At 39.6% G+C, this 26,266-nt stretch overlaps 2 protein-coding genes across 3 annotated transcripts; both read left to right on the forward strand.

Moving 5' to 3' along the window:
- Positions 1-8,534: 8,534 nt before the first annotated feature.
- LOC103355729 (high mobility group nucleosome-binding domain-containing protein 3-like) lies at positions 8,535-16,504 on the forward strand. Of its 2 annotated transcripts, XM_008279624.1 has the most exons (5): positions 8,535-8,716; positions 11,122-11,172; positions 11,440-11,469; positions 15,186-15,239; positions 15,616-16,476. In XM_008279624.1, exons 1-5 carry the CDS (start codon positions 8,702-8,704, stop codon positions 15,769-15,771), a joined length of 306 nt encoding a protein of 101 aa, XP_008277846.1. In that variant the 5' UTR covers positions 8,535-8,701; the 3' UTR covers positions 15,772-16,476. The 2 variants fall into 2 exon arrangements, with proteins under 2 accessions (XP_008277846.1, XP_008277847.1); XM_008279625.1 differs by lacking the exon at positions 11,440-11,469 and having other exon boundaries at positions 15,616-16,504.
- Positions 16,012-23,601, forward strand: LOC103355738 (non-histone chromosomal protein HMG-17-like). Its single transcript, XM_008279634.1, has 4 exons — positions 16,012-16,032; positions 22,258-22,311; positions 22,688-22,786; positions 23,039-23,601. Exons 1-4 carry the CDS (start codon positions 16,012-16,014, stop codon positions 23,156-23,158), a joined length of 294 nt encoding a protein of 97 aa, XP_008277856.1. The 3' UTR covers positions 23,159-23,601.
- Positions 23,602-26,266: the final 2,665 nt, after the last annotated feature.

A 26,266-nucleotide genomic window follows, 5' to 3' on the forward strand; every position in this document is an offset into this window, starting at 1 on the left:
GTCCATTGATCTTTAGTTGGTCGCTGATCTTCTTGTATCCATTTCCATCTTTGTGAATCAGAGTTTTCAGCTCCTCTGGAAATTCTTTTCCCAGTCGGAGCCGTGATGCAGATATGCAGATAGACACAGTTCATTTGGTGTTCAAAGATCATTTTATAACCATAATTCATGCATTCAGGCTGACTGAAACTCTCAGCTGTGCTCATTTAGTTTTGTTTCATTAACAAAGGTTTTCTAACTTGTGTGTCAGTGATCATGGGTGTATTCACTTTTGTTGCGTTGAGTTCCTACTTTAGAGCTTGTATTTTGAAAGGAGTGTTTGTAGAGTATCTGTTATTAATTGGGATTAAATTGAACCGATGTTTGTTGTTTATATTCTTAAGTAAGGATACTCTACTTGGCAAGTTAGAAGTGATGCGATTATTGAAAGGTGATATTATTTTGATCCGTTTGACATTTAGGTGATACTGCACAGGGGTATAGTCACTTCTGTTGTACTGTATGAAGGTACTGAGGGACAAGATGAAAGCTAGTGGAGGAAGAAGGTACAAAAACACCAGAATCTTACAAAGAACATAGTCTAAAGCACAACCCTATGGTTTTGCCTGATGAAATAGATCACTGTGATGGATGTAACAATTGATTTTGCAATCACAACTAAAACAATAACGTTACTAGAAATGCCGAAATTCAAATGTACTGCTGCTATAAATCCCTCAGATGTTGGAACAGTGTGATGGAGTCGCAGCCCTGCAACAGTCATGACCAAAAGCACCCACAAGGTGTCACTCAAGTCCTTTTAAATGAAGCCATATTTAGGCCAGAGTTTGTCTTTCTGTTGTAAAGAGAAATGGCATCTCAGTAATGTCGCTGCGTGGTGATAGTGAGACTATTTATGAGCATGACGAGCACTTCCATCTCCGTACAGATGGGCCAGATTCCTTTACGGACGCTTGAATGCACCATTTTAAATCTGAAGCTAATTAATAAGATCTGGGGTTAATGGTTTTGCTAGCTGCTTTTTTTACAGGTCAGGTATGAACTTAGAAGCTCACATTTTAAGACATGGTTGGTTTAATCTGGTAAGATGGACCCTGTGCAAAAAAATCCTTTTGGGTCCCTGGTAATGTGTTTAAATAGACACTTTATATGTAGCGTATACGTACAGAACCCCTCCAAAAAACAGATTAGCTAATTAGCCGTGAACACAGATGGAAAGTCAGGAGTGGAAGATCATTTACTGAAGTAAAAGCACCAATACAGCAATGTTCAAATACCCCATTGTTATATACAAGGCCAGACGATAAATTTGAGAGCTCATGACAAGATTACTGGTCATGAGCACAAGTTTTTCTCTAATCTTTGATCATTTGAACTTTGGTGGAAAAATAAAGTGTTTCGAAGGAAGATGCACCATTTAGTGAAGACGTCTACTGCCTTAATCCTTCACAGTGTGTTGTATTTTAACAGCTTGTTATTTTATGCATTGTGTAAAATCCCCGTTCTGTCGAGTCCTTAAAGTGCCCAGAAAAAGGGAAATTTACACGACTGCAAGATGTGTTGTGATATAAAGCTCCGGAACAGATAAAGATAAAGGGACCTTGAGCTGGAATAGTTTTGTCAGCGAGCGTTACCAAGGTCACGACTGAACTAATTTTATTTGAGATAAAAAGCAATGGTGCTAATAAAGGTTAGGGCGCTAAAAAAAAAAAAAGCAAGAATGAGCATTTGGATTATTAGACTGACCTCATGATCGTATTTATTTAAAACACAAATGACAAATTAGAGAAAAAAAAATGCCTTCACAGAAAAATCACTGAATCTCTTGAGCCACATGTTGTTTAATTTAGATCAGTTTATCCTTCAGTTCGTCACCTATCGTATCTGTATATCTTAGAGTTTTCATCAGCGAGCGCACACACAGACTCAAACCATGTTATCACTGACTATACAGTCTTCATATCAGATTAGGATCTGGAGTTAAATTTTAGAGCACATTTTGAACATCATAAAATAAAAGCTGCTTCCTATAATTGATGAGGAGTCCAGTATGTTTGATATTAGGAAACATGGCTGTTATGGACACAATAGGAAACAATCAGTGTCTTTATAGGATAGAAACATATCTTTACTCTGGATTTTTTTGGACATGTGTCATAGCAGGTCTGCTGTAGAGGCGGGGGACAAATTAAAGGAAAAACCTGATCCCTTGACCCCTGCAGGGAAGGGATCCTGTGGATTTGTATCTCAACACAATGTTGTATAACAAAATAAAAAGTAGTGGCCTATAACTTTAATAAGACACTTAGATGATGGTCTGATATGTACAAGTTATATTTAATTTTACAAGCTAAACTGTGTCTAACGTGATTGGGGATCTATGTTCTACCATCAAGAATTAAAAAAAAAAAAAAGAGGACATAAGCGAACACTGGCTGAATGAGAAAGAGAAATAAAATAATAGCGTTTGTCACAGAGACTCTAGAATATTGACTCCAAAGTGCAACTGAGGAACTTTTCTGCCACAATGAACAACATTCTGACACTCGTAAAAGCTAAACTATGCCGTATCGTGTGCAGTCGACCGAACTGGCAGGATTTTATCGATTGCATTGTGCGTTTTTGTGCGCGTGTGCATATTTTTTGGATGCTCTCTGTCAACAAAAGTGTTTCAGGTGTGAAGACAGAAATGAAAAAAAAAAAAACACCCTACAAAGCAAAAGCATCCAAAAGAAAGACAACTAGTGTCCACGCATAGGATGTGACAAATGAGAAAATGCATGAATTTAACAGAACAGCATCGGTTCACCTGTTCAATCCCCTTCTTTCATTTCGTGCCTTTCATGTATGTACTGTATGTGCTGTAGGTGTTCCTCATTGTGCTTTGTCCTCCGTTTAGCTGACGGTGGGAATCTGTGAGAACAGTGGAGCTGCCATGAAGCTACCTGCTCCTGTGTGTTCTGGGTTAAGTTCTGAAACGGTCGCGTATTCACGTCCACGCAGAAATGACGGGTTTTGTTTGTTCGGGCGGGAAAGCTCTCTGACGGTCTCTCTGCTTCTGTCTATTGTCAGGTTACATGAGAATGTGGAAGTTGATTTTTTTTTTTGTTTTTATTGTAGGTTAAAAATGGTGTAATATATGCTGTGAGGTTGAAATATTATCCAACATAAGGGAAAGTCATTGTTTCGTAGGAGAGGTTCTGGATGTTCGCTGTTGAACCGATTGCTGTGTGTGAGCAAATAGCACCATATTCCTTTGGTTATGAATGAGTTTTAAAAAGATAAGCATGTTGTGGCAGCAGTTATTTATGATACAACAAGATTTATCCAGACTTTTGAGGATGACTGAGCCTTTCGCAGGCAGAAAATACGGTCGGCTAAATTATTAAGTAGCGCTGAAACAATCGGTTGAGTAACAGAAGATTGATTTGTGGCTAATTTCTAATCGTTTCGCAAACAAAAACTTTTACGAGTGACAATTTCTCTTGAAGATTTGTTGTTATTATGCAGAAAATTGAATATCTTTTGGATTTGAACCGTTTGCAGACATCACTTTGGGCTCTGTCAGTGCCACTTTTGAGTATTGACATTATCAGACAACCACCAGTATTCGAATGTAACTAAGTATATTTACTCAAATACTGTACTTTAGCACAAATCTAAACTACTTGTACTACACTTGAGTCTTTACTTTTCATGCTACTTCATACTTCCACTGAAATATTGTCGCTTTTACTTCACTACAGCATGAATTTGACAGCTTTATTACTTTACAAATTAGGATTTTTGAAGATAAAACACAGGAGGAACTCATAAAATACAGTGTTCTCTTATAAATTGAGCCACCCAACGGATTATACAAGTGCAGCTAAAATTATTAGTCGACTGACAGGAAAATAAGATGTAAATTTCATGTTTGTTTTTTTTAACTTAAGAACCCAAACAATTATTAGAACATAATCAGCAGATCCATCTATATAGTGATTAAAAATAAGCTCCACATTAATTAACTACAGCAGTAAAATCTTGCCTTTTCACTATTCTGTGATAATACGTTCAATATTTTAAGTATGCTTTCCTGGTAAACTTACATATTTTTACTTAACATTTGCAATGCAGGACTTATACTTGTAACAGCACTTTTACAGTGTGATATTTATACTTTTACATAAGTAAAGGATGTAAATACATCCCTCATAACTGTCTATAGTAACTCATCTCTAAGTTGAGAAAATTATTGTCAGTTTGGTAGAAAAGTGCACCTTTGTTTAAGCTTTATGGACAGAACTATAATAGTATCTCAATTTATTTATGTAGCACTTTAACAAACACAAGAGTTTACAAAGTGCTTTGACAGTGAAGTCAAGTTAAATCACTCTTAGCATATATTGAACAGCAGGAACTGAGCCAAAGTGTTAGTTATCAGCACAAACACATACATCGAGAAAGAATATGTTCCAGCAGCACAGTATTGAGCTTTTTATGGGGCCCATCCATCCAGATTCAGCAAAGGAAATTCTGTAGACCTCAGATTTCCTCCTCTATCAGTCGTCTTTTTAAAGTATTCAATGATTCTAACAGAGAATCATAAACAGTAGGGGTTAAATTAGCATCAGGATTCTGACTTTGGGGTTCATTTTCCCCCATAGAGCTGCTGGTCATAACACTGACCCTGCTAGAATGTTGTTGTTCTAAAAAATGTGCCACAAAGCTCTAATAGTGTTTTCATTAGGATGCTTTTAAGTTCCCAGAATGTTCCTCTTAAAGGTGGGATAACATTGTCAGACAAGTTCCAACTTTCTTATAACCAAATGTTGCATTGACAACGTTCTTCCTTTGTCATGTAACATTGTGGGCATGTTCTAACTCGTACTGTGTTACCTCAACAACATCCCGAAAACATCCTCAGAATACTGCAGGGAAAATGTTCCACTTTTCTCATCATAACATTTTTAAAACAATAGATCATCTGAGGCCTTGACGACATCTTTAAAACATTTTTTGAAAGCTAGTTCGGGAACATTCTTCCTTCGTAGTCATGTAACATAATCTATGAACTGGCAGTGTCCTCAAACTATCCTCAGAATGCTGTAGGAAAACAAGTTTCACCTTTTGTTGTTATATTTTTAAAACGTTACGTCATCTGAGGCCTTGAAAATACTTTGAGAATATTGTTCAGATGTTGGTTTGAGAACGTTCATTCTTTGTAATTGTGTAACATAATCTGTGGCCCTGTCAACGTCCCCAAAACATCCTCACAATATTATCTGCAAAATGTTTCACCTTTGTTATTATAACATTATCAAAAAACATTCCTTTATCTGACACCTTGACAACATCTTAAAAACGTTTCCTGAATGTTGGTTTGAGAATGTTCTTCCTTCGTAATGGTGTAACATAATCTGTGGCCCTGACAATGTCCCCAAAACGTTCTTGATACACTGCAAGTAAAATGTTCCGCCATTGTTACCGTCATCTTAAAAACGTTTTCTGAATGTTGGTTTGAGAACGTTCTTTCTTTGTAATCATGTAACATAATCTATGGCCAAGGCAACATTCCTAAAACATCCTCTAAATGCTGCAGGGAATGTTCCACCTTGAGTAACACATTATTTTAAAAAACATTCTGTCATTTGGCACTCCGATAACATCTTAAAAACATTTTTTGAATGTTGCTTTGAGAACGTTCTTCCTTCGTAATCGTGCAATATAATCTGTGGCCCTGACAACGTCCCCATAACGTTCAGACGTTGTTCAGGTCAACTGAAAAGGTTTTCTGAATGTTGGTTTGAGAACATTCTTCCATCACCATTTATTACCCCGACAACATCCCCAAAACGTCCAGATATTGTAGGTGAAATGTTCCCCGTCTGTTAAAGTACCATTCTTAAAGCATTCCGTCATTTGAGTATTTTTCTGACGTTGGTTTGAGAACATTCTTCCTTCGTAATCGTGTATCTTTGGCCCTTAGAGCATCCTCAAACTATCCTCTGAATATTGCTGGCAAAATGTTCCCCCTTTGTTAATATAACGTCATATAAAAAACATGTCATCTGAGGCCTCGATAACATCTTGAACATTTTTTGAATGTTGGTTTGTGCTTCCTTTGAAATCATGTAACCCAATCTGTGGAGCTCATAATGTCATCCAAACATCCTCTGAGTGTTGTAGAAGAAGCCTTTTACTGTCACAAATACATTACAGCATCATGAAATGTTGTTTTTCCAAATATCCCAGTTTGAGTCAGAGCAGAGGGTCAGCCGTGGTACAGGAAGGGTTAAGGGCCTTGCTCAAGGGCTCAGCAATGGCAGCGTTGGGGTTTGATCTTCTGACCTTCTGAACCCAACCCAGCCCAAAGACTGTTGAGCTACCATTGTAGTTAAACCGACTTAATTGTTAACCTCATACAAACATTATTTGAAATGATAGATACCCTTAAAATGCTTCTTGAACTAGATTAATATCCGTCCATCCGTCCATCCATCCATCCATCCATCCATCCATCCATTATCTATACACCACTTTATTAGAAATTGTCGGTTGACTATTATTGTGGGAATGTTGCCTGCTAGCTTGGAAGAAAAGCAGTTTTGGTACTTGGTGGCCATCAGAAGTTGGTTTTGGCCACCTACTGGGACATTTCGACTGACCTGGAGCCCACTAAGTTTTACTAGAAGAACTTGAGGCTCCTTTAGGGGCATCTAAAGTTCACCAAAACGTAATCTGGGCTGTGGCTCCAGAGGGAACAGTTTAATGGATGGAAGTGTCCCAATCTGCTTAAAAAACTAAATACAAAACCAGAAATGACAAATGAAATCACAATAACAAGCACTCATTTATTCTGGGCTGCAGGGGGAAGCTCCATTGAATATTGGGACCTTGGTTTGTACGGGTAGAGTTTACAATCGTGGAAAGTAACTCAGTACGTTTACTCAAGTACTCGACCTAAACACGGTTTGGACACACTGGAGGGTCACACTTGAATATCTGAGTAAATAAAATGAGTTTCTTGTTGAGATTGGTAACTGCAGCTGACAAATAGTTTTAGCTTGACGTCCATTTATCAACTGTTCTGGATCTTTCTATTATAACACATGATCTTCATCAGCCGATGAGGTTGTCTGGTTGTTGTGGAGTAGTTAAAATCTTAGGACTAAGATACTAAACACATTTACTCAAGTACTGTTTTTAGACACTATTTTACTTGTACTTGCTGCTTTATAACTCCTCTACATTTATCCGACAATCACGTTTAAGACAAAGATTCGACAAAGTGATTAACATAACAAGCTTTCTAAACACGACCCGTTGTCGAAGATTAAACCAGCGCGTAGTCTGAGTCACATTTCTGATGTTATGAGTCGTTAACGGCTCCACCAAGCAGTGATTTATCCCTCTAAACTTCTCACATGGTTTCGTTTTAACAAATGTCTAAATGATCTCAGCAAATATCAAAGATTAGAGAAAAACCAAAACCAGATTTGTGGATCAGAACTTGTCATTTCTTCTTTCCTATCCTATTAATCAGGACTGGAGCCTTCACATTTATCTGCTGTTCCTGTACATAAAACTGGATATAAAGTAATTCAAACCTGCAGCAGCTTCACTATTAATAATCTAATGATGGCAGATATAATATCAGTCAGAGGGACCAAACCAAGACTACATTTGCTACAGCACTATGCACTTTTGTACTCATGATACATCACTTTTACTTGTAATTGAGTATTTTTACAGTGCTGTATTGGTGCTTTTACTTAAATAAATAATCTAAATACTTCTTTAGCCACTTATCCACTTTGTCCACTGAGTGTTCTTCCCATTTGCACATGAGAGAACTGCTTCAAAGACATACATTTGTGGTCATTGCCTCCAAGAAAAGCAACAGAATTAAAACTTCATTCTCATTAATGTGTATCTTTATAGTGAACTTATACTTTGCTGGACCTAATTTGACCTTCATATTTGTACACCTGCCTTAAATCCTTATATTTTCCACTCATTAAACGATGTGTCCTTATCATTAAAGATGCTCTACCAGGTCTATTTTGTGTACTTATGTGTAATATTGGTTTATTCAGTGCCATGTTCCTATAGGGACCTTTCCTCTAGAGGTTGTAGAGGCTGTTTCGCAAATAACATGCCACATGATTCCTCTTGTTCTTTACAGCAGAAGACACAATAACCAGCAGCTTTTCTGGAGCTCCTCTGTGGCCGACATTGTGCCATTGTACCTTGTGTTTTCCTTTTTTTTTTTTTTTCTTTCTGGCCCTTTGTATTTTATTTACAACATTCTCTTTCTCATCCTACATTACCCAGATCCACCGAGAGCAGGCCCCGCGTTTATTGGCTTGTCTCCACTTTCCCTCTCAGCCTGGTGGGATCTGCGCACAAAGAGCGCGCAGCCAATCGCAGGCGCGCTCGGATAAACCTCAGCCAATGCGCGCAACCCTCTTATTTACATAGAGACGAGACGAGCCAATGGGGAGTCGGCACAGGAGAGGATTTTGACCCCTCTATCCAATGGTAGCGGGAGGTATAGAGTTTTGGGGAGTGCATATAATCAACATATTATCGAAGGTGCTTAGATATTGATCCTCTATTTCGAGGTAGTTCAAATTCACCTCTCCTGGCCACTTCGGGTCTGACCTTAATTTTTTTTTATTTCCCCGTGCTTGGTGGAGAATAATTCACGCGTAAAATGCCGAAGAGAAAGGTGAGTGTCGTCTCCTGCCGCCCAGCAAACACTTCACTGTAGTTTTTTCCTGCTCTCGCATTTGAGGAAAATAGCGATGCGCGATTTCTGTGTTGAGGCAGGTGAGGTGATGCCAAACTTTGAGGGAAGCGTCTTCGCGTCCGCCGCCTGTTTTTCAGGTGTATTTAACGCGTCGTTGGTCGCGGGGGAAACGTTTTTGTGATCAAATCTTGTGTCGTTTTTTCTTTCTTTTTTTTACACCATAAATACTCCCCCCTCTGTGTTCATGTCAATGGCCGTTCTTCTGGTCGTTTTTTTTTTCTTTTTTTTTTTTTATGTGCCACTTCCCTGTTCACTGTGCGCGCTGGCGAATGTCAGACGGAGCTGCCGGATGGATGGACGCATAAATCCCATAGGAGACGTGCGTTATGGTGCTTTTTTTTGCCACACATATGTAGACTGTGTGCATATGTGTGGCAACATTGGGAGGGAACAAAAAAAATACAAATCACCACCTCGGTGTCTAATTTTGGATCTCCTGGGGCGATGTGAATGGTAGCCACCAAAACCGAAAGCACGGATCCACATGAAGAGCATAAAGAAAGAGAGGATCAGAGACGATTGTGTTTTTTTTTTAAAAGGAAGGGGGAAAAAAAAAAGAGGCTGTGACACCATCCAAAAAAAAAAAAAAACTGCGTGTGCACGACGGCGCATTGTAGCCGCGCACACATGAAAACTGGCTTTTCTGCCACCTAAAAAACTGCTATTGTCTGCGCAGATTCGCCTTTGAGGACAGAGAATGGGGGGCCTCCAGGGGCGGAGGTCGCCCACATGCAAATGATGCGATTGCCAACCTGCAGGCTAAACCAACATTTTTTTTTTTTTCTCCTCCCTCCTCTCTCCTCTCTCTCTCTCCACGGTGGGGGTGGACTCTCCGGTGCGCCGTCCTTTGCCCACCTGCAGCCGGAATGTAGGCAGCGGCGTTCATTAAATGATCCCACTAAACCTAACACCGCGCCGCTAGTTAATAACTGCGCCTGAGTCAGTGCGTGTTGATGGTCTGTTTTCTCCTCAGGGAGCTCAGTTTCTTGGCCTGTAAGCAAGATGCCTCCATTAACGTGGAAACCACCAGGGAGCTTCCAGCAGCAGCAGCAGCAGCAGCAGCAGCATCATCATATGTCCACAATCAGATGATGTGAAATTTGCAGCAGTTTTTTTCAACTAATAAGATGAGAAATTGGGATTTAATTATGCTGAAACATTAGTGAGCAGTAGTTTCTGTTATTTTATGAGGAAGGCAAAGAAATTAATTTGTAATGATCATATTTGCAACCTTTAAAATTCCAGGAATCATGGGTGCAACTGTAATAAAATGCTTAGTTTGAGAATAATCTGATTCTCACATGTTTGATTATGTGAGAATCTGTCATAGACTATGTGATAGTGTTGGTCATCACAGAGGATCCAAACAGAAGCCTAAAAAAGAATTTATTATACTGTTTCATTGATGCAACATTATCATATGCACACAAGTTTGCGTGTCACAAAACTCACGCTTAGGGCCGCAAATAGCAATTTTTATTTGAGATCGATGAATTGGTCGATAAAATGATTTTAAAAACAGTTCTAAAATCGCATTATAGTGACCAAAACCAAAAGATTTTCAGTTCACTGCTGTAAATGGCAAAGAAATCTAGTGTATAATCACAAAAAGAGAGTTGTGACAGGCAGTTGGAGTAAAATAAAAAGAGTAAAATGATGTATTGATTAATCAAAATATCAAAAAATATTAGCAGATTAACGTTAAAGATTTTAATCAGTTATTTGAGGAATTCTTTCAGCTGTTGCAGATTTATTATATCAGCATCAGTGAGTGGGATTTCTGGCAAAGAGGTCCCGTTTCTTTCCAGAAAATAAAGAAATTAGCACATTTTTAGGCTCTTTGTAATATTTAAAACTATTTGTGAAGCTATATTGTTTAACAGGGCTGCAGCTAATGCTTATTTGCATTGTCAACTAGTCTGTTGATTATTAGTTTTTTAATTAACAGATTAGTTGTTTGCTCTATAAAATGTCAGAAAAATGTCACCCGAGATGACAAATGTCTTGTTTTGTCTACAAACCACAGATAGTTAGTGTCACCGGGAAATATTTAAGAAGCTGAATCAGAGAATTTTGACTTTTTTTCCCGCTTAAAAAGACGCTCAGATCATTGGATTGATTTAGTCGACAACTAACTGATTAATCGCTGCAGCTGTACAGTTCAGTGATGTCCAGTATTTGCCTTTGCTATCCATCCTGGCTCCACAGAATATATTTGTGCACAACCCAACAAGACTAAACCAAAGTGAACCAAATCCAGTTTTCATTTGCTAAAAAAGTCAAAATTTGTTGATGAAAACCGGCATTGTTTTATTTCCTTCCAGTCCGAGGGTCCCGAGGGCAAGGAGGCCTCCAAAGTCACCAAACAGGAGGAGGTACATGATTGTCTGCTGTGTGTGTGTGTGTGTGTGTGTGTGTTTGCTGTGTTGTTTTTTTATTGTACTGTAAAGTGTGTGTGTGTGTGTGTGTGAGTGAGAGAACAGGCACATGACAGGTTAATGATTAGGACGTTTGTAGCTGTGAGCCACGTAGATCAGATCAGCAACACAAAGGTACAACTGATATTTGTCTCTCTCTGCCACCGTCTCTGTCTCCTTCTTTCTCTCTCTCTCTCTCTTGTTGATCATCTCTTGCTCCGGTAGACACTCAGAAGGTCATCGAGATTGTCCTTGGTAAGTTTTCGTTCTCCCCTCCCTGTCCTCACCTCTGTCGCTGTCCTCTCTTTCCTCTCCGTGTCTCCCCCTCGAGTGTCACGTTACCGAGCGCTCCCGAGTAAAGTCCTCACCAGGTTTATGGATTTGATCAAGGCAATCAGCATTTACAAATTCCATAAACGTGCTCCCGGAGGATTGGCTCTGGCTTGGTATGCATGTCTTTTCTCTGTTGTCCGGTGTCTACGTGGCGTGTTGCTTGTTGATGTGCAGGGCTGCATGATTAAAATAATTTAGAATTTTACTGTTCAGGGTGTAAATTATGTTGTCATATCAGTAAGACTAAAGCATTTTTTTTTTTCTTAATGAAATGCTAAGATACACTTGAAATGCTCCCAATTTGCATTAAAACTGATGATTATGGATGGTAACCATGACAATATCATCTAGCAAATGTATCATTAGCATGTTAGTGTGTGGGTATCATTTTAATGCGGTCGTGCAGCTCTGCCATACAGGCCATGTGGTTCTGTGTACTTTGCATGTTAAATCCATCTGTGCTGAGTCTTTGCATGTGTTTGTGTATTTGCATGTTCACTTTGAAGGAATAGCTTGACATTTTGGGAAACCTCTTTACTGCCAATAGTATGAGCTCCATACCACTCTTATACGCAACTAATGATTGTTTCCATTGTCAGTCACTCTATTTGTTGATTTCTCAAATAATCGATTAACTATTTGGTCTCTAAAATGGTGAAAAAGCACCAATCAGCGCTTTCAAAAGCCTAAGATGGTGTCGTCAATTGTCTTGTTTTGTCCACAACCCAAAAATATTCACTTTACTGTCATAGATGAGGAAAGAAACCGAGAAAATATTTAGATTTAGGTCGCTGGAATCAGAGAATTCAGACTTTTTCCCTCCTAAAAAACACTTGAACTGATTATTCATTTACAAAAAATAGTTGCCGATTTATGTAATAGTTGGCAACTAACTGTTTAAACGTTGCAGCTCTGTTCTCAACTCAGCTAGAATTTAGCAGCTTGCAGTGCGTTAGCTTAGCTTAGCGTAGCTTAGCTTAGCATAAAGGCCGGAGGCAGGGGGAAACAGCTAGCCAGGTGTAAGTAAAAAATGCCTACGAGCACCTTTACAGCTCCCTAATTAACATTATTTACATAGTTGTTTAACCCTTTCAACACTAGTAAAGTACCTTTGCTTGAAATTCATGATCAGATATGGTTTTGATTAATCACTCATGAATTCTTAAGTAGACTTTATATCATTACGTATCTGGTATCAATCAAAAGTCGACACGCTGACGGTTAAATACATGTGGAAGTTACTCTTGTCATATACATACAGATGTGAAAAAGAAAAGGTAAACTTCAGAACTACCAGGGATATTCTGCAATTAATCATCAGCTTTTATATCCTGAGACATCAGCCAAAGTTTTGTAATTAGTTAGTTTTGATTGCTTAACAAACATTTTAGAAACGAGGTAGCGAAAATCCAGTTTTCTGGTTATTTTTGGGGTCAAATGATGTCAATTTACTTCATTTGCATAATTTGTTTCACGACTGAATCGCTTGTTCACATACTCCCTGTATGTTCCCACTGATAGCCAATCAAAATGAATGTAACAGAAAGTATACCGGAGCCCACGATACCGGGCTGCAGGGTTGGAACGGTGGTGAAAGCCGCCAACCGATATAGCGGTCTGCGGTGAACGGGAGTCGTAATGCCAGCCCTGTATCGCAGGTTATAGTGTTGAAAGGGTTAACATAAAAAGAACAAGTTGTGGTTTTGTTTGCACTGTTTAACTAGGCGTCGTAGCCAAACAACCCATAGAGACTCCAGGAAAGCAAAGCGCTATCTGTTTTCTACCCGTCTTCTGTAATTATCTGAAGCTAAGCTAACCATCGCTTAGCTACTGTGTCACATTTAAAGAGAACCTTATTATGCTTTTTGGGATTTTTTTTTGGAGCTTGTAAAAGGTCTACAAACTAATAAAGGCCAAAGTTCCTACCAAAGAGAGACACTGCTTCCTACCTTCCTTAAAGGCCTTGTTTGAAGTCTAGGTTTTTTTTCAGTGGCTTGTCTACATCATCGTGAATAGCCCCGAGCTTGGCAGCGTCCTTAAAGTTTGCCAATATTTCTTCCTTAGGGCGGCTTTCTCCTGCGGCGTCATCTGTCATGGTGTTGTGATCGGTTGTGGTTTTGGTCTTTTAACTTCTTTTGTGTTGTGCCACCTCAACAGGGTTCCACTGTTATGACTCACACGTTTCAAACAGTCCAAGTCGCAACTAAAACACAGCCGCAGGCTCATTTGGCCAATTTATTCTCACCCTAAACAGCGTAAAGTCTGACGTGAGAATAAATCCGCGTCTGTGATTTAGTGTTGTTGTTTAAAATAAGTAACGACGGCACAGTGAAGCAGAAGTTAAAGCCACAACAAAACTGAGACTCCTTGCCGTCCGTTCCTTCCATCACAGCCGATCACCATCTTATTAGTTATAATAAATGCAAAACCCATAACCGTGATTGTTGTTAGATATCAATTTATTAAAGAGTCACAAAAAAAAGATCTGCATTACCTCCATAAATTCACTAATTGTTTGCATGTAATTTGCAAACGGAAAAAAGATGGGTCGGACTCAAAGATCCTGGTTTACCTCCCTTTAATGCCAACTAACCAATCAGAGCAGACTTAGTGGCCTTAAAGAGACAGGAGCTAAAACGGAGCATTTCAGACGGAGCGTGGGAAAACACAGTATGAAGAAAATAATGCGCTTTTTGAGCATTACAGCCTGTTAAGCATAGTGTAGGAAAACCCCAAAAGCAAAATTCTAAACCTGTAAATGTGTGTTAATATGGGCTCTTTAACATCAGAGAGTATTTTTATCTGTCTGTTTCCCAAAATGTGCAAATATTCTGCTTTAAATGTGACATCAGTGTCTGTACGTTGTTTTGTTTTTTTGCATGTTTCCTGATGCGATCACTTTCAGCAGTGAACTTATCCAATACTATTTTCAGATACCTTGTTTATAGGCTACAATTTGGTTTGCATGATTAAAATATAGCCTTCCTTCCTTCTGTTTTCTGACTTCCATCAATATGTAGGTCACTTTCTATATGTAGTTGTAAATGTTAAGTCCCCCCATTACTTGCAGTCAAGTGATTATTTGTGCCTTTCGGTTTAAGTCTCATGTGCACTGTCAGAGATTTCCGAAGAAAACCAGAGATATTCTGAGTAACACTCACATGATTCGATTTTGTCACAGCAGTGTTGCTGTAGCTGGCGGCTTCGGGGTAACGTGGTCCACACTAGGCGGCCTGGAAAAATTTTCTGCAGCAAACTTGCTCTAGAATCTGTGCTCCCATCTGATATAGTCATTGCGCAGCGGTCTGAGGTCTGCTCACTTTTACAAGATGGGAGTTATTTTAGAGCTGCGTAGCATGAGAAAATCGTCAGAGACCTGTTGCTCAGGAAATACAAGTACTTCATTGTTATTAATATTTACAGTGCAGACATTCCAGTCCTCCACGAGCTCTGTGTTCATCCTTAATGAATTTGCTCAGCAGCTCTAGTGGCTAAAGCAATATTATTTTAAACAGTGCTGTAAATGTGCACAGGGTTGGGGGGTTGTGTGGGGGGGTGGGCTATAGATAAACAAGTATTTCTCCGTAAAGGATGAACTGTGAGAATGATCAGCTCTAAATTTTTTTGTGTGTAATTAGCTGAGGCATACTGCACCCAAGCCTGAGGCCAAGCCCAAGAAGGCCATCGTGAAGGTAAAGTACACAAACAAGCCGGCACACGCAATCCCACAATAATTTATTTATATCCACATGAATTTGCAACAGTCTGATGAGCTTAGTTGCCCTTCACTGCATGATTGAAGCTGCTGGATGTGAAAACAACTCCTAACATACGTTGTAGCTACACATATACGATCCATGGCTCATTGTTTACATCTAAAAATCATATAAATGTGTTGATAGCATATTCTTAAGTTAAAAAAAAGTGTGCACTGTTATGTGGATAGTATTTGAGTGTTTTTGAGGAAATAAAGATGTAAATAAGGAGGTTATACAGAGAAAACATTCCATGCCCGGTAATGTCTGCTGCCATTGAGTTTATATGCGTCTTCTCATTCGTCCTGAGCAGAAGGTGGTCGACGATAAGGGGGCGAAGGCAAAGAAAGGCGGCCCCAAGGGGAAGAAGGACGACGGTCCTGCCCAGAACGGAGAGACCAAGACCAATGAGGTACGAGGAAGGGAAAACGCACAAATTGCAAAAGAAAAAAATTGCATATTTATTTAGGAACACGCAAGAAATTAATGATCTTTATTTCCTTATTTTGTCAATTTGTGTGTATAACACTTGTGTGCATGTTCCATACCTACACTCCTCCATAACCCGCTGCACAATCACATCTGTTACTTACTACCAATGCATCTTTTTTTGCTTAAATGTATACACGCTCATGCACACAAACACACACACACACGCACACAGATCTATGTGTCTCGTCCGTCTGTCAGTGTGTCCTCCATCAGAAGCATGGCTCCCTCCATGATGTCAGTGAGAGGGCAGAGTGAGACAGTCAGAGTTAAGGGTATGGCTGAGTGTTTCTAACCCACCATCGGTTTGTGTGTGTTTGGACGCTAACACTTTTGCAGCAATCGTGTGTTAACCCTCTGAACTCCGAACCCCCGGCATGCTACTTTAAAGAAAAGCACCCAGATTACACAACTTTTCAAAACCAGAAATGGTAAAAACATGAAAAAAAAATCAGGAAATTTGGTGACTGACGTGCAGTTCTAAGAAGGAAAATTAACCAAATCTAAGCTTGGAACCATGATTTAGTCATCATTGTCACTTAGATCTACAAGTCTAGTTTTAAAATTTGTTAGACAAACTTTTAATGCTCCTCGGCACAACTCGGAAACCATGTCTGGCTCAGGATGCGACCCCCAGTCTTGCAACAAAAATCCTGGGTACATTTGGCTGAACTGCAGGCTGTGTACACAGAGAAGAGACGACTAAAGAAACAAATTAGAGCGATTGAGAGCAAAATAAAACATATTAGAGCAATAAATTAAATGCAGCACGGCTCAACAACAGTACACAGAGGAGCAGATTGTTGGAAGATACTTTCAGCGTGGTGAAATGTGTTTCTAGACTTGTTGGACATTCTGATGTCAGTTGTTTTTAAATAAAATGTATAATCTAGGAAGTTCAATTTTAATTTTTTCAACTGGCAGTGTACCTGTCATACTGCACAACAGACATTCTGAGTTCTCTCTCCTTCTGCCCATGGTTGTGCTGTTTCCATAGAGGTGCAGGACTTTATGTTGGAGTGAAAAATGAGCCGACAGCGAGTTAAAATGTGACAGGAGCAATAAATGGTGAGGAGCTGCTCCGGGTTGAGAGGGTTAACGGAGCAAACATTTACTCAGTGTGCTTTGGAGTGCTGTGTTTATTAGCATGTTTGAGAAAGAGAAGGAAAGAAATAATGGTGACAGCGCGAAGAAGGGAAGACGTGAGGTTGAGGATGTCTTGATTGCTTGTTGTGTGCAGTGAAGTGGGCCAAGGACAAGTTTTTGTGTTGGCAGGAAGGTTTGCTGCTGCTCACAGAGCTGTGATTGGCTCATTGTGTTTCATAGAGAGCTGGATCCACCAGTGACCCAAAGCAGACTGGAGATGTTCACTCTGGTCGGATCAGAGGAGCTAGATTTGATTCCCTTGTTTAGATGATGATAGTAGAAGAACTCAGCTGTGGTTGTAAATATTGGTGTATCCAGGAAAGAACAGTTTTCTGAATTTGAAAAGCATCCTGATTCAAGTTGGAAGCTTAAAGCTGAGCCAATCAGCAAATTATAGTGAGTGGTCACATTTCAACTCAACATCTCACCTGGGCTTGTGGATCTGACATTAAAGGGCCAGTTCAATCAAATCACTACAGCGATAGTTTTATTTGCAGCGCTTGGAGAGATGAATATAAACATGAAATCAGCTACAACTAGCAATAGGCAAATTCACTCCTTTAGGAATAACGCTTAGTTTGTTTTTTCTGCTGAGAGAGTAGGATTGATACCACTCCCATGTTTGTGTATTTGAAGCTACAGCCAGGAGGCAGTTAGCTTAGCTTAGCATAAAGACTGAAAACACATGTTTGAACTCCACCAAGACTTTTGAGAGAGATTACTTTTTTCTTTACAGTTTTGCAGTCAGAAACAACTAATACGACATGTATGAAGTGTTTGATTTAGCTTTAACTTATCGTGAATAATAGGAAAACAGACAAGAAGTAGCTGCTGTTGTCTGACTTTAGCCCCACAGAAGATCGGGTTTGTTCTTCTGTTTAGCTACATGGTGACTGGCATCAAGAAACTTTGTGTTTTCTATGATCTTTGCATGGAAGTGAGTACAATTTATAACATTGCAAAAAACATAGCATGCATCTTGCCATCTTTACGAAAGAATACCCCCAAATGCATGAATAATACATCAGTAGTAGACCCATTTTGTGCATGATCGATGATGAAGATACAGAATAATGGAAATGAATGGCTAAAACTCATCATGACTTTAGATGCCCCAAACTTTCACAAATCATCCTTTCAGTGGAGCTCATGTCTTATTTAGGAGGCATTTATGCTAAGCTAAGCTCAATGTCTTCTGGCTGTAGTTTTATATTTAGCCAACCACCTGCTACTCCGAGCCTCATATTCACTAGATAAACATGTTAGTGGTTGTAATGTCATGGGTGGCCTCAGGTCAGGTGGTAGAGCAGGTTGTCCACTAATCGCGGGGGTTGGATCCTCGTGTCCGGGTTCCTTTGTTCAGACAATGAACCCAAAGTTACTCCTGATGGCAGGTGAGCATGTTGCATTGTGTGTTTGTGTGCTAAAGGTAATGATGTGTTAAATCTCAGAAAGAAAACCAATTAGAGCTGATTTACCACATTAATGCAAACCAATTTTTTCCGAGGATTCGTTGTAAGAAAAATGATAATTGAATGTAATTAGGTAGGAGTTGTAGTTAACATGTAATCTTCGCTTGTAAAACCCCCAAACCTCTGTCAAAGTTACCCACGTAACCCTGTTAACACTGAAAGCCGCCACGATTCGTTCATTAATCAATTTGATGACTATTAAATTAATCGCCAACTATTTTTGGTGATCAATGAAACTGGTTTAGGCCGTTATTCAAAGCTGTGAACAGGCACGTGATAAAAGTTCTGGGACTATTGGGCTGAACTGCAGGCAGTGTACACGTAGGACAACGGAGATGAACAATGAAACACATTAGAGACCAACTGCAAAATTAAAAAGATATCAGAGGAGCAAGTCGTTGGAAGATACATCCAGCATGGTGACATAACTTTTTAGAGTAGTGTGAACAATATCAACTATTTTCGTAATCGATTACCGTAATTTCTGGACTATAAGGACACTGATTTTTACAAGTTTTATGAATTTGCCTCGAGACGAAAGTGACATTGAGAGCGACAACAAAAGAGAGACTGAGGAAGTGTGTGATGAAGTAATTCTGAGGNAATGCGGTCGTGCAGCTCTGCCATACAGGCCATGTGGTTCTGTGTACTTTGCATGTTAAATCCATCTGTGCTGAGTCTTTGCATGTGTTTGTGTATTTGCATGTTCACTTTGAAGGAATAGCTTGACATTTTGGGAAACCTCTTTACTGCCAATAGTATGAGCTCCATACCACTCTTATACGCAACTAATGATTGTTTCCATTGTCAGTCACTCTATTTGTTGATTTCTCAAATAATCGATTAACTATTTGGTCTCTAAAATGGTGAAAAAGCACCAATCAGCGCTTTCAAAAGCCTAAGATGGTGTCGTCAATTGTCTTGTTTTGTCCACAACCCAAAAATATTCACTTTACTGTCATAGATGAGGAAAGAAACCGAGAAAATATTTAGATTTAGGTCGCTGGAATCAGAGAATTCAGACTTTTTCCCTCCTAAAAAACACTTGAACTGATTATTAATTTACAAAAGTAGTTGCCGATTTATGCAATAGTTGGCAACTAACTGTTTAAACGTTGCAGCTCTGTTCTCAACTCAGCTAGAATTTAGCAGCTTGCAGTGCGTTAGCTTAGCTTAGCGTAGCTTAGCTTAGCATAAAGGCCGGAGGCAGGGGGAAACAGCTAGCCAGGTGTAAGTAAAAAATGCCTACGAGCACCTTTACAGCTCCCTAATTAACATTATTTACATAGTTGTTTAACCCTTTCAACACTAGTAAAGTACCTTTGCTTGAAATTCATGATCAGATATGGTTTTGATTAATCACTCATGAATTCTTAAGTAGACTTTATATCATTACGTATCTGGTATCAATCAAAAGTCGACACGCTGACGGTTAAATACATGTGGAAGTTACTCTTGTCATATACATACAGGTGTGAAAAAGAAAAGGTAAACTTCAGAACTACCAGGGATATTCTGCAATTAATCATCAGCTTTTATATCCTGAGACATCAGCCAAAGTTTTGTAATTAGTTAGTTTTGATTGCTTAACAAACATTTTAGAAACGAGGTAGCGAAAATCCAGTTTTCTGGTTATTTTTGGGGTCAAATGATGTCAATTTACTTCATTTGCATAATTTGTTTCACGACTGAATCGCTTGTTCACATACTCCCTGTATGTTCCCACTGATAGCCAATCAAAATGAATGTAACAGAAAGTATACCGGAGCTCGCGATACTGGGCTGCAGTGTTGAATGGCGGTGAAAGCCACCGACCGATATAGCGGTCTGCGGTGAACGGGAGTCGTAATGCCAGCCCTGTATCGCAGGTTATAGTGTTGAAAGGGTTAACATAAAAAGAACAAGTTGTGGTTTTGTTTGCACTGTTTAACTAGGCGTCGTAGCCAAACAACCCATAGAGACTCCAGGAAAGCAAAGCGCTATCTGTTTTCTACCCGTCTTCTGTAATTATCTGAAGCTAAGCTAACCATCGCTTAGCTACTGTGTCACATTTAAAGAGAACCTTATTATGCTTTTTGGGATTTTTTTTTGGAGCTTGTAAAAGGTCTACAAACTAATAAAGGCCAAAGTTCCTACCAAAGAGAGACACTGCTTCCTACCTTCCTTAAAGGCCTTGTTTGAAGTCTAGGTTTTTTTTCAGTGGCTTGTCTACATCATCGTGAATAGCCCCGAGCTTGGCAGCGTCCTTAAAGTTTGCCAATATTTCTTCCTTAGGGCGGCTTTCTCCTGCGGCGTCATCTGTCATGGTGTTGTGATCGGTTGTGGTTTTGGTCTTTTAACTTCTTTTGTGTTGTGCCACCTCAACAGGGTTCCACTGTTATGACTCACACGTTTCAAACAGTCCAAGTCGCAACTAAAACACAGCCGCAGGCTCATTTGGCCAATTTATTCTCACCCTAAACAGCGTAAAGTCTGACGTGAGAATAAATCCGCGTCTGTGATTTAGTGTTGTTGTTTAAAATAAGTAACGACGGCACAGTGAAGCAGAAGTTAAAGCCACAACAAAACTGAGACTCCTTGCCGTCCGTTCCTTCCATCACAGCCGATCACCATCTTATTAGTTATAATAAATGCAAAACCCATAACCGTGATTGTTGTTAGATATCAATTTATTAAAGAGTCACAAAAAAAAGATCTGCATTACCTCCATAAATTCACTAATTGTTTGCATGTAATTTGCAAACGGAAAAAAGATGGGTCGGACTCAAAGATCCTGGTTTACCTCCCTTTAATGCCAACTAACCAATCAGAGCAGACTTAGTGGCCTTAAAGAGACAGGAGCTAAAACGGAGCATTTCAGACGGAGCGTGGGAAAACACAGTATGAAGAAAATAATGCGCTTTTTGAGCATTACAGCCTGTTAAGCATAGTGTAGGAAAACCCCAAAAGCAAAATTCTAAACCTGTAAATGTGTGTTAATATGGGCTCTTTAACATCAGAGAGTATTTTTATCTGTCTGTTTCCCAAAATGTGCAAATATTCTGCTTTAAATGTGACATCAGTGTCTGTACGTTGTTTTGTTTTTTTGCATGTTTCCTGATGCGATCACTTTCAGCAGTGAACTTATCCAATACTATTTTCAGATACCTTGTTTATAGGCTACAATTTGGTTTGCATGATTAAAATATAGCCTTCCTTCCTTCTGTTTTCTGACTTCCATCAATATGTAGGTCACTTTCTATATGTAGTTGTAAATGTTAAGTCCCCCCATTACTTGCAGTCAAGTGATTATTTGTGCCTTTCGGTTTAAGTCTCATGTGCACTGTCAGAGATTTCCGAAGAAAACCAGAGATATTCTGAGTAACACTCACATGATTCGATTTTGTCACAGCAGTGTTGCTGTAGCTGGCGGCTTCGGGGTAACGTGGTCCACACTAGGCGGCCTGGAAAAATTTTCTGCAGCAAACTTGCTCTAGAATCTGTGCTCCCATCTGATATAGTCATTGCGCAGCGGTCTGAGGTCTGCTCACTTTTACAAGATGGGAGTTATTTTAGAGCTGCGTAGCATGAGAAAATCGTCAGAGACCTGTTGCTCAGGAAATACAAGTACTTCATTGTTATTAATATTTACAGTGCAGACATTCCAGTCCTCCACGAGCTCTGTGTTCATCCTTAATGAATTTGCTCAGCAGCTCTAGTGGCTAAAGCAATATTATTTTAAACAGTGCTGTAAATGTGCACAGGGTTGGGGGGTTGTGTGGGGGGGTGGGCTATAGATAAACAAGTATTTCTCCGTAAAGGATGAACTGTGAGAATGATCAGCTCTAAATTTTTTTGTGTGTAATTAGCTGAGGCATACTGCACCCAAGCCTGAGGCCAAGCCCAAGAAGGCCATCGTGAAGGTAAAGTACACAAACAAGCCGGCACACGCAATCCCACAATAATTTATTTATATCCACATGAATTTGCAACAGTCTGATGAGCTTAGTTGCCCTTCACTGCATGATTGAAGCTGCTGGATGTGAAAACAACTCCTAACATACGTTGTAGCTACACATATACGATCCATGGCTCATTGTTTACATCTAAAAATCATATAAATGTGTTGATAGCATATTCTTAAGTTAAAAAAAAGTGTGCACTGTTATGTGGATAGTATTTGAGTGTTTTTGAGGAAATAAAGATGTAAATAAGGAGGTTATACAGAGAAAACATTCCATGCCCGGTAATGTCTGCTGCCATTGAGTTTATATGCGTCTTCTCATTCGTCCTGAGCAGAAGGTGGTCGACGATAAGGGGGCGAAGGCAAAGAAAGGCGGCCCCAAGGGGAAGAAGGACGACGGTCCTGCCCAGAACGGAGAGACCAAGACCAATGAGGTACGAGGAAGGGAAAACGCACAAATTGCAAAAGAAAAAAATTGCATATTTATTTAGGAACACGCAAGAAATTAATGATCTTTATTTCCTTATTTTGTCAATTTGTGTGTATAACACTTGTGTGCATGTTCCATACCTACACTCCTCCATAACCCGCTGCACAATCACATCTGTTACTTACTACCAATGCATCTTTTTTTGCTTAAATGTATACACGCTCATGCACACAAACACACACACACACGCACACAGATCTATGTGTCTCGTCCGTCTGTCAGTGTGTCCTCCATCAGAAGCATGGCTCCCTCCATGATGTCAGTGAGAGGGCAGAGTGAGACAGTCAGAGTTAAGGGTATGGCTGAGTGTTTCTAACCCACCATCGGTTTGTGTGTGTTTGGACGCTAACACTTTTGCAGCAATCGTGTGTTAACCCTCTGAACTCCGAACCCCCGGCATGCTACTTTAAAGAAAAGCACCCAGATTACACAACTTTTCAAAACCAGAAATGGTAAAAACATGAAAAAAAAATCAGGAAATTTGGTGACTGACGTGCAGTTCTAAGAAGGAAAATTAACCAAATCTAAGCTTGGAACCATGATTTAGTCATCATTGTCACTTAGATCTACAAGTCTAGTTTTAAAATTTGTTAGACAAACTTTTAATGCTCCTCGGCACAACTCGGAAACCATGTCTGGCTCAGGATGCGACCCCCAGTCTTGCAACAAAAATCCTGGGTACATTTGGCTGAACTGCAGGCTGTGTACACAGAGAAGAGACGACTAAAGAAACAAATTAGAGCGATTGAGAGCAAAATAAAACATATTAGAGCAATAAATTAAATGCAGCACGGCTCAACAACAGTACACAGAGGAGCAGATTGTTGGAAGATACTTTCAGCGTGGTGAAATGTGTTTCTAGACTTGTTGGACATTCTGATGTCAGTTGTTTTTAAATAAAATGTATAATCTAGGAAGTTCAATTTTAATTTTTTCAACTGGCAGTGTACCTGTCATACTGCACAACAGACATTCTGAGTTCTCTCTCCTTCTGCCCATGGTTGTGCTGTTTCCATAGAGGTGCAGGACTTTATGTTGGAGTGAAAAATGAGCCGACAGCGAGTTAAAATGTGACAGGAGCAATAAATGGTGAGGAGCTGCTCCGGGTTGAGAGGGTTAACGGAGCAAACATTTACTCAGTGTGCTTTGGAGTGCTGTGTTTATTAGCATGTTTGAGAAAGAGAAGGAAAGAAATAATGGTGACAGCGCGAAGAAGGGAAGACGTGAGGTTGAGGATGTCTTGATTGCTTGTTGTGTGCAGTGAAGTGGGCCAAGGACAAGTTTTTGTGTTGGCAGGAAGGTTTGCTGCTGCTCACAGAGCTGTGATTGGCTCATTGTGTTTCATAGAGAGCTGGATCCACCAGTGACCCAAAGCAGACTGGAGATGTTCACTCTGGTCGGATCAGAGGAGCTAGATTTGATTCCCTTGTTTAGATGATGATAGTAGAAGAACTCAGCTGTGGTTGTAAATATTGGTGTATCCAGGAAAGAACAGTTTTCTGAATTTGAAAAGCATCCTGATTCAAGTTGGAAGCTTAAAGCTGAGCCAATCAGCAAATTATAGTGAGTGGTCACATTTCAACTCAACATCTCACCTGGGCTTGTGGATCTGACATTAAAGGGCCAGTTCAATCAAATCACTACAGCGATAGTTTTATTTGCAGCGCTTGGAGAGATGAATATAAACATGAAATCAGCTACAACTAGCAATAGGCAAATTCACTCCTTTAGGAATAACGCTTAGTTTGTTTTTTCTGCTGCGAGAGTAGGATTGGATACTACTCCCATGTTTGTGTATTTGAAGCTACAGCCAGGAGGCAGTTAGCTTAGCTTAGCATAAAGACTGAAAACACATGTTTGAACTCCACCAAGACTTTTGAGGACTTTTTTCTTTACAGTTTTGCAGTCAGAAACAACTAATACGACATGTATGAAGTGTTTGATTTAGCTTTAACTTATCGTGAATAATAGGAAAACAGACAAGAAGTAGCTGCTGTTGTCTGACTTTAGCCCCACAGAAGATCGGGTTTGTTCTTCTGTTTAGCTACATGGTGACTGGCATCAAGAAACTTTGTGTTTTCTATGATCTTTGCATGGAAGTGAGTACAATTTATAACATTGCAAAAAACATAGCATGCATCTTGCCATCTTTACGAAAGAATACCCCCAAATGCATGAATAATACATCAGTAGTAGACCCATTTTGTGCATGATCGATGATGAAGATACAGAATAATGGAAATGAATGGCTAAAACTCATCATGACTTTAGATGCCCCAAACTTTCACAAATCATCCTTTCAGTGGAGCTCATGTCTTATTTCGGAGGCATTTATGCTAACCTAAGCTCAATGTCTTCTGGCTGTAGTTTTATATTTAGCCAACCACCTGCTACCCTGAGCTTCATATTCGCTAGATAAACATGTTAGTGGTTGTAATGTCATGGGTGGCCTCAGGTCAGGTGGTAGAGCAGGTTGTCCACTAATCGCAGGGTTGGATCCTCGTGTCCGGGTTTCTTTGTTCAGACAATGAACCCAAAGTTACTCCTGATGGCAGGTGAGCATGTTGCATTGTGTGTTTGTGTGCTAAAGGTAATGATGTCTAAAGTCTCAGAAAGAAAACCAATTAGAGCTGATTTACCACATTAATGCAAACCAATTTTTTCCGAGGATTCGTTGTAAGAAAAATGATAATTGAATGTAATTAGGTAGGAGTTGTAGTTAACATGTAATCTTCGCTTGTAAAACCCCCAAACCTCTGTCAAAGTTACCCACGTAACCCTGTTAACACTGAAAGCCGCCACGATTCGTTCATTAATCAATTTGATGACTATTAAATTAATCGCCAACTATTTTTGGTGATCAATGAAACTGGTTTAGGCCGTTATTCAAAGCTGTGAACAGGCACGTGATAAAAGTTCTGGGACTATTGGGCTGAACTGCAGGCAGTGTACACGTAGGACAACGGAGATGAACAATGAAACACATTAGAGACCAACTGCAAAATAAAATATATCAGAGGAGCAAGTTGTTGGAAGATACATCCAGCTTTTTAGAGTAGTGTGAACAATATCAACTATTTTCGTAATCGATTACCGTAATTTCTGGACTATAAGGACACTGATTTTTACAAGTTTTATGAATTTGCCTCGAGACGAAAGTGACATTGAGAGCGACAACAAAAGAGAGACTGAGGAAGTGTGTGATGAAGTAATTCTGAGGTCGTTCAATTCTGACACTGAAGAACTTTAGTGGTTTTAGTGCGCAGGAGGAAGATGAAGATAGTGATCAGTGACTTTTCCTGGTCAGCTGCTGTATTTTTCATTTATTTAACCAGCCGTGTCACAGGCGCTGTTCGGAAAAAAAGCATTTATGGTATTTGTGTATGTTACCGGTACGTATTTAATTAAAAGTTAAAAAAATCTT

Source organism: Stegastes partitus, unplaced genomic scaffold, assembly GCF_000690725.1.
Source record: "Stegastes partitus isolate 25-593 unplaced genomic scaffold, Stegastes_partitus-1.0.2 Scaffold166, whole genome shotgun sequence".
NCBI lineage: Eukaryota > Metazoa > Chordata > Actinopteri > Pomacentridae > Stegastes > Stegastes partitus.